The 13,978-nt window shown below is 37.0% G+C and overlaps 1 protein-coding gene and 1 non-coding gene across 2 annotated transcripts in view; one reads left to right on the top strand and one right to left on the bottom strand.

Annotated features, from left to right (window-relative positions):
• ITFG1 (integrin alpha FG-GAP repeat containing 1) overlaps positions 1-13,978 on the bottom strand; it is a 189,029-nt gene that overhangs the window by 61,966 nt on the left and 113,085 nt on the right. Inside the window, exons 11-12 of the mRNA XM_007536684.3 lie at positions 3,894-4,044; positions 1,607-1,715 (exon numbers count right to left, since the gene is read on the bottom strand). Of these exons, the coding sequence (XP_007536746.1) occupies positions 1,607-1,715; positions 3,894-4,044 (260 nt within the window). The remainder of the gene's footprint in view (positions 1-1,606; positions 1,716-3,893; positions 4,045-13,978) is intronic.
• On the top strand, positions 7,660-7,763 carry LOC132537298 (U6 spliceosomal RNA). The gene has a single exon (XR_009548755.1). It is a non-coding gene; the product is annotated as a U6 spliceosomal RNA (small nuclear RNA).

Below are 13,978 nucleotides of genomic sequence, written 5' to 3'. Positions count from 1 at the left end.
TTGTCGTGGAAATTGACAGTTGTTTCAATATTATTTTAATCCCTGAGTTGAAACACAGTGGCTTAAAAATCTCTTTTGTTCTTTTCTTTCCCTGTAGGCTGTGGGAGCCTAAGGGCTTTTAAACTATAAGTAGGCTTCTTAGCTTAACCATTGTCTCCTGACCAAGAGATTTATCACGGTGGGGCAGAGATAATCCAGTGGTTATGCAAAGAGACTTTTACAGCCCCACTGCTATGCCACCAAGGTATAGATCTTCTCCTGAGTTTCCTGGTTAGTTTTCTGTTCCCTGGTGTCAGCACAGGGCCTCCCTGCTATTGCTCCAGATTTGAGGGCAGTAGCATTTGGAGACTCACAGTTGCATTTGGTGAGTCTCAGGGGAGTCCTCTCCTCCCTTCAGCCATCTTTTTGTTGGAGAAACAGACTGGAGGTGGTATCTCAACTGGTAAACTGCTGGACTGTTACCAGCCACTTAAACTCTCCCTAGGCTCTTCTCTGTCCATGAGTCACATGTGTTTGTACTCACTGGTGATTTGGTGGGTTCCTGAAGTCATTCTAGTGTTGTTTTGTTGGGGTCCCAGGTGGTATTACTAGTTTACCCAGGACAGGAGAGGAGAGGAGAGGAGAGAAACATAGCTGCTGCTCTGTAGCCCCGTACCCGGAAGTCCAAAGTGACTTTTCTTTCCCCACTAAGTGTCTCAGCACCCTTTTAAAGATTAGATGTACATAGGAATGGGGACTTACTACTGGGCTCTCAATTCTAATCTACTGCAGCGTGTCTGCAGTGAGTCGGGCGGTAGCACAGAGGGTTAAGCGCACATGGCACAAAACACAAGGACTGGCCTAAGGATTCCGGTTCGAGCCTCCAGCTCTCCACATGCAGGGGAGTCACTTCACAAAAGGTGAAGCAGGTCTGCAGGTGTCTATCTTTCTCTCCCTCTCTCTGTCTTCCCCATCTCTCTCCATTTCTGTCTGTCCTATCCAACGATGATGACATCAATAATAACTACAACAATAAAACAAGGGCAATAAAAGGGAATAAATAAATATTTTAAAAAGTAAGATAAGGAAAAGTATGCTACACTAACATGTGAATAGTTTCTCATAATTACTTATCAATTACAGAAGAAGGAAAATAGTACATGTAAGGCAGAGAAACCTGGGGTTAAAACAGTTAAGGTTAAGAAGATGATGGGACAGTTAGCATCATGTGCTTCTTAATATAGGTGCACTGAAAAGTACATAGAGTGAGTTTTTCTACTGCAATTATATTGATTAATTTGGGTTATCTTACTGAATGCAAGGCCTGCAATTTTTTTTTGAAACTTTAGGATATGAAAAGATTATTTCAAATTGAAGAAGTCTGAATAGATGTGACTGTTAGATATAGTACAACAGGAACAAGAGTCATTGTTAGGACATTGTTGGCAAAATGTGAACAGGATAAGTGTATAAAATAGTAGTGCTGTATAAATTTTCTGATTTGTATTGTTTGTATACAAGTTATATGGAAGTATATCCTTACCCTTTAATAAATTTGTGTTAACAGAGAGAGACTTTATAATTAGATGTTAATACTTAAAAAATTAAATGTAGAACCAGTACTCACCAATAACTTTAACAAAATATGCATCTGCTTCAAAGTTATTTTTTAATGTATGGATTGCAAAATCATTCTTTGTATAGCCTTTACTTAGTACTACAATATCCAAGATTCCCTGGAACAAACATAAATATAGATGATAAGAAAAAAACTGCAAGACTGAAAAAATGATGAAAATGCATGGTATGATAATTATGTAAATATTGACATTAGTTATTCAACCTGACACTTAAAATATAAACATTATAAAAATGTAAAAATCATTCGTGGTGGTGAATCTGGTAGAGCACACACATTACCATATGCAAGGATCCAGTTAAATTTTTTAATCCCCAACTTCAAGGAAGAAATTTCACAGCAGTAGAGCAGTATTATAGGTGTCTTTCTCTCTCCCCCTCTCCATTTCTACCAATATGGAAAAAACAAAACAAAATAAAAACAAAAAACAAACAAAAAACAGAAAGCTATTGGAAATGGTGGTTAGGCAAAGTCATTGATTTGCTATATGATAGACTGAGGTTTGAGCCCAGCCCTGAAATGACTGAAGAAAGCTTTTGTCTTATCCACCCTATCTAAAAATTAAAATAAATACAGCCATAGTTTGGTGTGGATTTGACTAGGCAGAGGTTGGATTGTTGACTGTCATTTTCTGTCATGTAAAGTAAATAAGCATTAAAAAAAATCCTTGAAGAGTCAAGTATAAAGAAATGAAAATAAATAAAACATAAATAAAATAAGTAAAAATATGTCATTTTAACTCTGGAAATGGCTCCTTGAATTTTGGTATATTTCCTTTTAGTCATGTTTACTTTTGAAGTCCTAGGATATGGACTGATGAGCCATTTTCAATTACCACAGAAGTGAATATATCTATATATCTAATTTTTTTTTTTTTTACCTGCTGCAGTTACACCATATTATTGTTTTTTTCCCTTCTCTTTTAAAAAAGGGAAAGATAAATTTTATTGAGTATGAGAGTGATATGAAATGTTTGATCTTTGTGTGTGTGGGGAATAAACAGCATAATGGTTATGCAAACAGACTCTCATGCCTGAGGCTCTAAAGTTCTAGATTTAATCCTCCACACCACCATAAGCCACAGCTGAGCATTGCTCTGGTAGGAAAAAAAAAAAAAAACAACAAACAAAAAACTGATCATTTAAATTTCTATTCTATTAGCTTTTAATAAGCTTTCCTGATTACTATACTTTAGAAAATAAACACATAAAGTGTTTCTGTTACCTGACAATGTTTTATTTTCTCAGAAGGATATTTTGGTGATTAACCTTACTATAAGTTCTCTTACCAGTTTCTATAAATGTTTTAATGCTAAGTTAAATGTTTTACATGATAATATACTCATCATATGATTTTCATAGCAAAATATTATATAAACAACTTTAAATTAACTTAAAATATTTTTAATGTATACAAATGAAAAAATAGTTTTAGTCAATTCTGTTGGTTTTCCCTTTTGTGAATTTTTTTTTGTCATTTGTGAATTTTTTTTTGCCATTTTTCTTTTTTGCATTTCATTTTGCCACTTCATTTTGGAACCTACTAAAAAGAAGCAAAGTATTTTTGGTAGCAGACAACAAGGAAAACAAAGACCCAGATAATTCTTATAGTCGAGAACCAGACTTTTATATATAAAAAAAACAAACCCAAGTGTTTATTTAAACAAAAATGTTCATAAGAATATTTAACTATATAAAAACTATCATGTTATTTTACAAGGGTACACCAGGACATATTAGCTCTGCAACTTAACATTTTACCATGATTTATTACCATTCTTAGTATAAACTGACTTCATGTATTAGAAAGGAGGAAGCCAAGGCCCCAAGTATCTTTATAAAGTAATCTGGGAACTGAAGACAGAGGCACAAGATTCATGGCACTACATTCTATCTTATAGTTCTACAAAGTTAAGAGAGAGTAATTTATCTCATTATTTTTTGATCTTATGTAGGCTCAAAGGTCTGTTACTCATTGGTTGTGCTTTTGTCTAATGATGCACAAGCATATCTGCTATTCTTAGAACATAAATCTCTAGTGGTTTAATCTAAATAAGCACCAAAAAAGATAAAGGAGTTTTCATATTTCATTGTAATCTTTATTGAGTGGTGTTAATAAATTTATTCCCTCTGTGACTTAACATTAATAGGGCTTTCTTTAATTAACTCATTTCCTTTCATTATCTCATCTATATTTTTCTGGTCAAATTGGGTGAGCTGAAAGTGAGATGTTAGGTGACAATTAGATTCTGAACACATGAAAGCTCTGAACTCACATCTTCATAAATGTCAAAGAAGGTGGCAACTCTGGCATCTCTGATTTGATTCAGGTCCATCAGCTCCCAGTAGACTTTAAACATACGATGCGCTCCCTCACAGCTTATATTATTGCAAGGAACATTCTCCAGTAAAAAGGCCTGCTGATTGCTAAAAAACAAAGGAAAGAAATATTCATTAATCTAATACACCAATGCTGTTTAGTATCAGTTGTGCTTTATAAGAATCAAAGGCTACAAATTACACATAATGAAATAACATGAAAAGTTCTACAGCCTTTTGATTAATATACTGGGTTACAAAAATCTTAAAACTTTTGGCACTCCTTTGTTAGTTTTTAACAAAAATCCTCTAAGTTGTTGGTCAGTGTCTCCTTTATGTGGAGTTTCCAAATCCACCCATCTGTCCTCTCTCACTACTACAAAGTCATTGAATCTGTATTTCATATAAGTCCCTGAATACTACTATTATCTCCCTATGTATAACTCCTCAGATGAATATCTGCATTTTAACTGGGGACCCTTGAAGTCCCCAAGTCTTATAAACCCAAAGCAAAGGTTCTATAAGGGCAGAATTTCTGCTTCCTACATGGGTAACTCTCAGATAAAAGAAACATTACTCCAACCCCTGTGGAGAGAAGTCGAGAGAATGCTCAGAAGGCTAGAAATGGACCTACCCTGTGACCTTGCAATTCTTCTCCTGGGGATATATCCTAAATAACCAAACATACCCATCAAAAAAGATTTGTGTGTACCCATGTTCACAGCAGCACGATTTGTAACTGCCAAAACCTAGAAGCAACCCAGGTGCCCAAAAACAGATAAGTGGTTAAGAAAGTTGTTGTATATACACAATGGAATATTACAAAGCTGTTATAAATGCTGATTTCACTTATTCATCTCATCTTGGATGAAGCTTGAATGAATCATGTTAAGTGAGATAAGTTAGTAAGAGAAGGATGAATATGGGATGATCCCACTTATAGACAAAAGTTGAAAATAAGAAAACATACAAAGCAGAACTTGGACTGGGTTTGGTCTATTGCACAAAAGTAAAGAACTCTGGGGTGGCAGGGAGGGTTCAGGTTATGGAACATGATGGTAGAGGACCTAGAGGGGATTGAATAGTTATGTAGAAAAATGAGAAATGTTAACATACAAAGCCAAACAAATTGTTGAGCAATCATGGACCCAAAGCTTGGAATAGTGGAAAGGAAGTGTTAGGGAGGGTACTCACTGCAAACTCTAGTATACTTCTGCTTTCTTACTTGGGTGCCATACTCCAAACTCAGTCAATTTCTGCTTTGTGTTTCTACTTCTTTTTTTTTTTTTTTTACATGCATAAAATTCCCCAGATTCCCATTTAACAATACAACCCCCACTATTTCATTCATCATTTTTCATGGACCTGTATTCTCCCCACCCACCCACCCACCCACCCCAGAGTCTTTTACTTTGGTGTAATACTCCAATTCCATTTCAGGTTCGACTTGTGTTTTCTTTTCTAATCTTGTTAACTCTCTTTTCAGCCACCAGGTTCCAGATGCCATTAGGATGCCGGCCAGGCTTCCCTGGACTGAAGATCCCACCAATGTGTCCTGGAGCTCAGCTTCCCCAGAGACCCACCCTACTAGGGAAAGAGAGAGGCAGACTGGGAGTATGGACCGACCAGTCAACGCCCATGTTCAGCAGGGAAGCAATTACATAAGCCAGACCTTCTACCTTCTGCAACCCTCAATGAACCTCGGTCCATGCTCCCAAAGGGATAGAGATGGGAAAGCTACTGGGGAGGGGGTGAGATATGGAGATTGGGCGGTGGGAATTGTGTGGAGTTGTACCCCTCCTACCCTATGGTTTTGTTAATTAATCCTTTCTTAAATAAAAAAAAAAAGAGAAATGTTACACATGTACAAACAACTGTATTTTACTGTTGACTGTAAGCCATTAATCCTCCCCAAAAAGGGAAAAAAAAACAACAAAGAATTACACCATGAAATCCTCCCTGTAAAATCCTACTAAATATAGAGATTTTGAGTTTGAATTTCAGAAATCGGATTAAAAAGTGCCATTTAGTAGTTATATAACCTTGAATATGGTATTTGTAATGGTTTATTAAAGAGAGAGTAGAGACAGCATGCCAGAGCATCACTTTGGTACAAGCAATACAGGGGTTTAGAGTCAGGATATTCTGCTTGAAATCACAATACTATATTCACCCTGCCACCTGCTGGGCTGGTTAAATAAGTTATTTAACCTTTTGAAAACTAAGATCCTCATTTGTAAAATGACTATTCATAACTATTTCATGGAACAATTGTGGAAATAAAATGAAATAATGAATATACAGCACTTAGAACAATTCCCATCACCTAGTTAGATCTTTGTAAACAATTTTTTTTAATTAAAAAAAAATATTTATTCACTCCATTTTGTTATCCTTGTTGTTTTATTGTAGTTATTACTGATGTTATTATTGTTGGATAGGACAGAGAGAAATGGAGAGAGGAGGGGAAATGGAGACAGAGAGTGGAAGAGAAAGACAGATACCTACAGACCTGCTTCAGAACCGGGATGTTTATGTTGATCCTTGCACTTTGCAATACGTGCACTTAATCCACTGCACTACCACCCAACTCCCAGCTTTTGGTAGTTGTACAAGATTGTTTTCAGATTCTGAGGTTCTTACCAAAATTTCTCAGGCCTTTTTGCTTTACCTTTGCCCAATGGAATTTCTTATCTATAGACTACACTGTTGCACAGGGCAGGACATATAATGAGCAAAAATCAAACCAGAATTAAGAAAATCTACAGCTAACTACCAAAAACAATACATAACAAAAACTTTTTAATGTGTGACTTTATTGTTCCTTAAGTACTGAGGTCCCTAGTCAGTCTCTTCTACCTTTGTCTTATGATACTTGTTTATAATGAATCTTATGTATTTTAAGTTATAAATATTTAAGGAATATGGTACATTTTGATTATTCTATTTCCTTTAAAATTCAAAGCCCTCTTGAATTTATTCAAATTGAACAAGGCTGAAATATTTCCTGAAATATTGGCTGACGATATACTACATTTTGGTGAAAAGCATCAACTTAAAAATAGAAAAAAAATCTGCAAATCTCAAACCAAACCCACAAAAGTAAGCACATAATCAAATGCACAAAGAAAATAATATATTGCCTTTAAGAGGCAGTGATTCTAATAACTTTATAGTCCTTATTAAATCATGAAAACCTCATGTTTGAAAGTTCAATGCTTTACCCACTGTACCATCTCCCAGACCTATGAAATTTGGAACACTTTTCAAGGAAATAACTGTGAACTGGAAGATATAACTGTGAACCCAACACTCTGTGACTAGAAAGAATATTCAGAGAGTTGGGTGAAGTGCAGCTGGTTAAGCGCACATGGCATGAAGCACAAGGACCAGCCAAAGGATCCCATTTCGAGCCCCTGACTCCCCAACTGCATAAGGGTCACTTCACAAGTGAAAAGCATGTCTACATGTGTCTTATCTTTCTCTCTCCCCTCTGTTTTCCCCTCCTTTCTTGATTTCTCTCTGTTCTATCCAACAACAATGATAGCAATAACAACAACAATAATAACTACAACAATAAAACAAGGGCAACAAAAGGGGGAAAAATAGCCTCCAGGAGCAATGGATTCATAGTGCAGGCACCAAGCCCCAGTGATAACCCTGGAGGAAAATAAATAAAAATTTTTAAAAATGATTAAAAAAAAGAAAGAATATTCATCAGGTATGCTCACTTTGTTAGCACATATACTACAATAGGAGCAATAAAGAGATTACCATAGCCCTTGCACAAGGATGAAAAGCAAATTCATGAAACATTTCATAGTTTTAAAAAACATATATTCATCAAGAATTGAAGTCAAATAAGTACATTCTAAATAGAAGAAAACATGAATGTGTATATTCAGCATTCCTACTATAAAATAACTTACGAGGAATTCTCTAGACAAAAAAAAAAGAGAGAAGAAAACTTGGAATATTGATTTCAAAGTAATGATAGAGGCAAGGGGCACAGAACTTTGATGTTGGTGTTGTGTGGAACTAATGTTAGAAACAGACCTATGGTACCACCTGAGGAAGATGGGCCCTGAAATTGGGACAGCTTGGAACGTTCCTACTCATGACCACAGAATGTGAGCTGAGACCTACAGGGATGCAGAGGTTACATAGGCTCCTAAGCTGAATATGGGCCCCAGATCAAATCAATGGGGTTAACAGTCAACAATATTTATATATCTTTCCCATATTTGGGAGTTACTCTCTTCCCTGATCCAGCTTTTTCCAGCCATGACATCATCTTCCCAGACAATAACTTGGGTCCAACTGTATATCAGATGTCAGGCTCAGGAAAAAACCAGTATAGTCATGGGCCCTTTAGAATATAATTAAAATGGGCTACTAGCTATCTACAAAACGTAGGCCCCAAATCTTCATCTGCATTATTCCAGCCTTTAGTATCACAATTAGTCAACAATTTGTTTGGCTCTATATGTTAACTCTTTTTTCAGCTACCAGGTTCCAGATGCTACCATGATGCCAGTAGGATTTTCCTGGGCAGACAACCCCACCAATATGTCCTGGAGCCCTACTTCCCCAGAGCCCCACCCCATTAGAGAAAGAGAGAGACAGGCTAGGAGTATGGAGAGAGAGAGATAGGCTAGGAGTATGGATTGACTTGTCAATGCCCATGTTCAGCAGGGAAGCAACTACAGAAGCCAGACTTTCCACCTTCTGCACCCAAAAATGACCCTGGGTCCATACTCCCAGAGCAATAAAGAATAGGAAAGCTATGGGGGGTGGGGGGGTGGGATATGGATTTCTGGTGGTGTGAATTGTGTGGAGTTGTACCCCTTTTATCCTATGGTTTTTGTCAGTGTTTCCTTTTTGTAAATAAAAATTCAAAGGGAGGCATGATAAGGGAAGAAAAAAAATTAATGTATAAAAAAAGAAATAGATCTACTGGAGCTAGATAGTGACAACCTGGTTGAATGCACATTTCCTTGTGCAGGGGACCTGAATTCAGGAATGCCCCTGATACTCACCTGATGGGAGGTAACATTAGTGGAGGACCAACAGTCTCTAGGACTGAAGGCACTTTATTTGATTTTGCTACAGCTTATATACAGCAAGATTGTAACAAAGAAACATGAAGTGACCGTTAACCATAAAAGCACTTTGTAAGTAACTTATGCTTATAATCAGTCTTTATTGTCTCTGCTCTCAAGGACCTTTCCCAGAATAGGTAGGCATCTGTGGCTTGCCTCCAGATGGCCAGTAAAGTTCATTCTCTCTGAGGTTTGCCTCAAAGAGGGACATACATCTATTTACAGAACACCATCAACATATTGTTCTGGGTTTTTTAACCATTGAGAACAGAGCCAGCTTAAGTCAACAGCACTGAAAGTGCTGTGTCTCCCCCCCACCCCCAACACACACAAGAGAGGAAATAGACAACCAGAGGATCAGTCTGGGTCATGTGATGCCAGGTATCATACCAGCGATTTCATGCTTGTTAACCCAGCATTTAAGTTAGGATGCCAAAGCCACAAGAAAAAAAATGTCCTTATAGTTTTATTTAAAGCAGTTATTAAAAGTCCAGAGAAAGAGGCTGAGCAGTGGTGCACCCGGTTAAGTGCACACACATTACAGTGCCCAAGGACCTGGATTCAAATCCCTGGTTCCCATCTGCGGGGGGAAGCCTCATGAGCAAGTATCTCTGTTTCTCTCCCTCTCTATCTTCCCTTCCCTCTTGATTTTTATTGGGAGGATTAATGACTTACATTAAATACAGTTATTGATTTCTCAAATTTCTGCAAAACACTTTCACCCCGAGCCTAGGTCCTCCCATCTTCCCCAAGTCTTTTACTTTGGTGCAATACACCAAACCCAGTCCAAGTTCTTTTGTTTCCCCCTTCTATTCTTATTTCTCATGAGCGAGATCCTTCCATATTTATTCTTCATTTTCTGGCTTATCTTACTTAACATGATTCCTTCAAGCTACATCTATCCAAGAGTAGATTGCCCTTGTTATTTTTTTTTGCTGAGGCTGTTATTGGTGGTGCTGTTGGATAGGACAGAGAGAAACAGAGAGAGGGGAAGACAGAGAGAGAGAGAGAGAGAGACCTGCAGACCTGTTTCACCACTTGTGAAGTGACTCCCCACCCCCTGCAGGTGGGGAGCCAGGGGCTCAAACTGGGATCCTTACATTGGTCCCTGCACTTTGCACTCTGTGCACTTAACCCAGTGTGCTACTGCCTGACCCCTTACAGCTTTCTTAACCACCCATCTGTTGTTGAACACCTAGGCTTCCAGATTTTGGCTATTACAAATTGTGCTGCTATGAACACAGATATACACATTTCTATTTGGATAGGTGTGTTTGGTTCCTTAGGATATGTCCTCAGGAAAGGAATTACAGGGTCATAGTGTACGTCCAGTTTAAGCCTTCTAAGAGTTCTACTGATGGTTCTCCACAGAGGTTAGACCGATTTGCATTCCTTATCTGCAGTCTGCAGTAAAGGAGTATTCTTTTGCCCCCACAACCCCTCCAGTATTTGTTGCTATTATCTTGCTGATGTAAGATCTTCTTATAGTGGTATCTCATTTTTATATTTATTTGCATTTCTCTGACAATCAATGACTTGGAAATTTCTTCCTATGTCTACTGGCCTTTTGGATCTCTTTGGTGAATATTTTGTTCATATCCTTTCCCCACTTATGGATGGGGTCATTTTTGTTGTTGTTGTTTGTTTGTTTTGTTTGGTTGCTGAGTTTGGTAAGTTCTTTATATATTTTAGATACTAGCCTCTTGTCTGATATATGGCATGCAAAGATCTCCCATTCTGTAAGGAGTCTTTCTGTTTGGGTGGCTGTTTCTTTTGCTGTGCAGAATCTTTTAAATTTGATGTAGTCCCACTGGTTTATTTTTGTTTTTGTCTTATTTGCAATTTGATTTATGTCACTGAAGTTAACTATAAAATATGGATGGAAAAGAGTTCTACCAATATTTTCCTCTTAAATATTTGATAATTTCTGATCTAACATCCAAGTCCTTGATCCATTTGGAGTTTACCTTTGTGTGTACTATAATGTAGTGGTTCAGTTTCATTCTTCTTCTGTATGTTTCAACCCAGTTTTCCCAACACTATTTGTTGAAGAGACTCTCCTTTCTCTCTTTAATAGTTTGAGCTCTCTTGTCAAATATTAGATGTCACTAATGTTTTTAATTCTAAAGTAAACATATCTGGTAGAGCATGTGCCTTGCTATGGATGCAGCCCAAGTTTGAACCCTAACACTACATGGAATATCATGGCATCAGGTACTATGAAGTATTCTGTCTCTCTCCCAATGTCCCTCTCTCTGTTTCTCTTTCTATCTTTGTCTATTTAAATAGAAAAAGTCATCGCAGGAGTGGTAAAGTCACACATGCAGGGGTCATTTTTTTAAATATTTATTTTATTTATTTATTCCCTTTTGCTGCCCTTGTTGTTTTATTGTTGTAGTTATTATTGTTGTTGTTGTTGTTGGATAGGACAGAGAGAAATGGAGAGAGGAGGGGAAGACAGAGAGGAGGAGAGAAAGATAGACACCTGCAGAACTGCTTCACCGCCTGTGAAGCGACTCCCCTGCAGGTGGGGAGCCGGGGTTCGAACCGGGATCCTTATGCCGGTCCTTGTGCTTTGCGCCACTTGCACTTAACCCGCTGCACTACAGCCCGACTCCCGCAGGGGTCATTATTATTATTATAGAAAACTGAACAGCTAAAATTTAAGCCCTTTAGCTATTTATTTTCTATGTGCATGTATGAAGAGAAGGCATGTCTGTTGGAAAGTACCTATAAATAGAAGTCATTACATAAAATCACACCAGTGTGTTTAACCCGGTGCCCTACCATTTGGCTCCATTGTAATTTTTTAATCAGTATTAAATCACTAATAAAAGAAAAAAGAAACTGTGGGATATAGAGTTACTAGACTATAACTTGATCATTAGAAAAGATGACATTGTGGGTAGAAGAGATAGCATAGTGGTTATGCAAAGTCTCTCTTAGGCATGAGGCCCCACTCCCCACCTCCAGGGGAGTAGCTTCACAATCAGTGAAGCAGGTCTGCTGGTGTCTATCTTTCTCTCTCCTTCTCTGTCTTCCCCTCCTTCCTGCATTTCTCTCTGTCCTATCCAACAACAACTACAACAATAAAACAACAAAGGCAACAAAAGGGAATAAATAAATAAACAAATAAATAAAACTACTCAAAGCTTTACATTCTTATATTTAATGGTGAAAATTTGAGCATCAGTTAATCACTTCTTACTTTTTGAAAAAGTTTCTTCTGGAAGTTACAATATGATGGTTTTTCTCACTGTTAATATCTCGTCATTTTCCTTTACTGGGTACTTGTTCCTGACTTGGAAATCTTAGGTGTCTCCATAGCTCTGTTATATTGCTTCTATATCTATATAATTCCTTATCTCTTTCATAGATATCAACTATAAAGTATAAGTTAATGTCTATTTAATTTTTCATTTAATTCTGATAGTACCTCTACATACCTTCACATTTAAATCTCAAAAGTCCATACAAGAATTCCTCTGGTGTGATTAATGAATGCCACAACTAAAATGTATCCCCAAATAAAAATCCTACACTTTCTCTGGTGTTCAACTACCTTGTTCCCATCCTAGGATGTGATATTTTCATTCAGTTAGCAAAAACCATGAAGTCATTATTGGCTTTCCTAATTCTTTTAGACTCAACATCCAACCCTTAAGAAAAGTATGTTGTCTGTATAGCAAATATAAAAATGTATAACTTACTTTACCTTTAAATAATTAAAACCTTATTAAGGTTTAGAATAGTAACATCAAATTTTCTATAGATTCCTAGTAACAGTTCAAAAGTAAAATTTAGTTTTTATCTGAAGGTGAAAAATATTAATTAAAAAAGCTATATAAACCTGTATGTTCAATCGAACACTATATTCACAATAGCCAAGTCATGGAATCAACTTACCCATGATGGGTAGCTAGAAAAGAAGTTGTAGTATATACAATCAAGGATGTTTTATTAAGCCAAAGATAAAATTTTGCCTTTTGTGATCAACATGCAGGAAAAAAAGATAACAGGAATAGAAATTGAGATTAATTAGGTTATGTGAACTAAGTAAGGAAGTGAAAGACAGCTACAAAATGGTACCACTCTTACATGACAAAAAATAAATACCAAAGTTGGGTAGAGTAAAGAGAGCAGCTTGAAGACAACACCTGGCACACATTCTGAAGAAAGGCTGCTTTAAACGTGGGAATTCTGGGTGAGGGCAGGATTTCCAGTGTAGTGTGGGAGGAAGTATTCAGGAGCGGACAAAGGAGCCACTGCAAAGCATTATAACCCACCTATAGGCTGGCAATGGGCTGCTGAAAAGGACAAAGGATATATGGAGTTGGCAGCAAATTTCACTTTCTATCCCTCTGCACTCCACCATCCCAAAACCAATCCCCATTCCAGAGGTGGCTGACTCTGGTAATGGAACCAAATAAGGACAAAGAAGTCCTCCTGTGGAGTTAATCTCATTCAGCAAGATTCCAAACTCAGTGGGCAGAAAGGGAATTTACTGAATTAACTACCCTTTTTTTTTTTAAAGGGGACTGGAGCTCTTTCTGATTGGTTGACTTGCTGACCACTCTCTGCCTCTGCTTGTGTTGTACACATTGATAGTTGTGTTGTCTTTTCTGGAAATAATCTGGATTAATTTTATTTACTTTACTTCATCAATTTTTCTTTCTTCCCACTATCTCTTGAATTTATGTCTGATAGTTGCTTTTTGTAATTGTTTGTTTTTGCTTTATGAAAGGGGGAATGTTTTGTGCAGCCAATATGGTATAGCCTAATCTACAGAGTGGTTGTTAGTTTTTAATTTTTTTTCATTGTTGTTTGTTTTCCCTTCACTCTGGTTTGACCAAAATTAGCTGTTGTTGTCACATTGACTGGCAATTGGTTGTACTCTCTATTATGGGAGGAGCGTTTTTTTTTTTTTTTTTTTTTTTTTT

This window comes from Erinaceus europaeus, chromosome 2 (assembly GCF_950295315.1).
Source record: "Erinaceus europaeus chromosome 2, mEriEur2.1, whole genome shotgun sequence".
Classification (NCBI taxonomy): Eukaryota; Metazoa; Chordata; class Mammalia; order Eulipotyphla; family Erinaceidae; genus Erinaceus; species Erinaceus europaeus.
The sequence above is the reverse complement of the archived record's forward strand: the minus strand, read 5'-3'. Positions and strand labels throughout refer to the sequence as shown.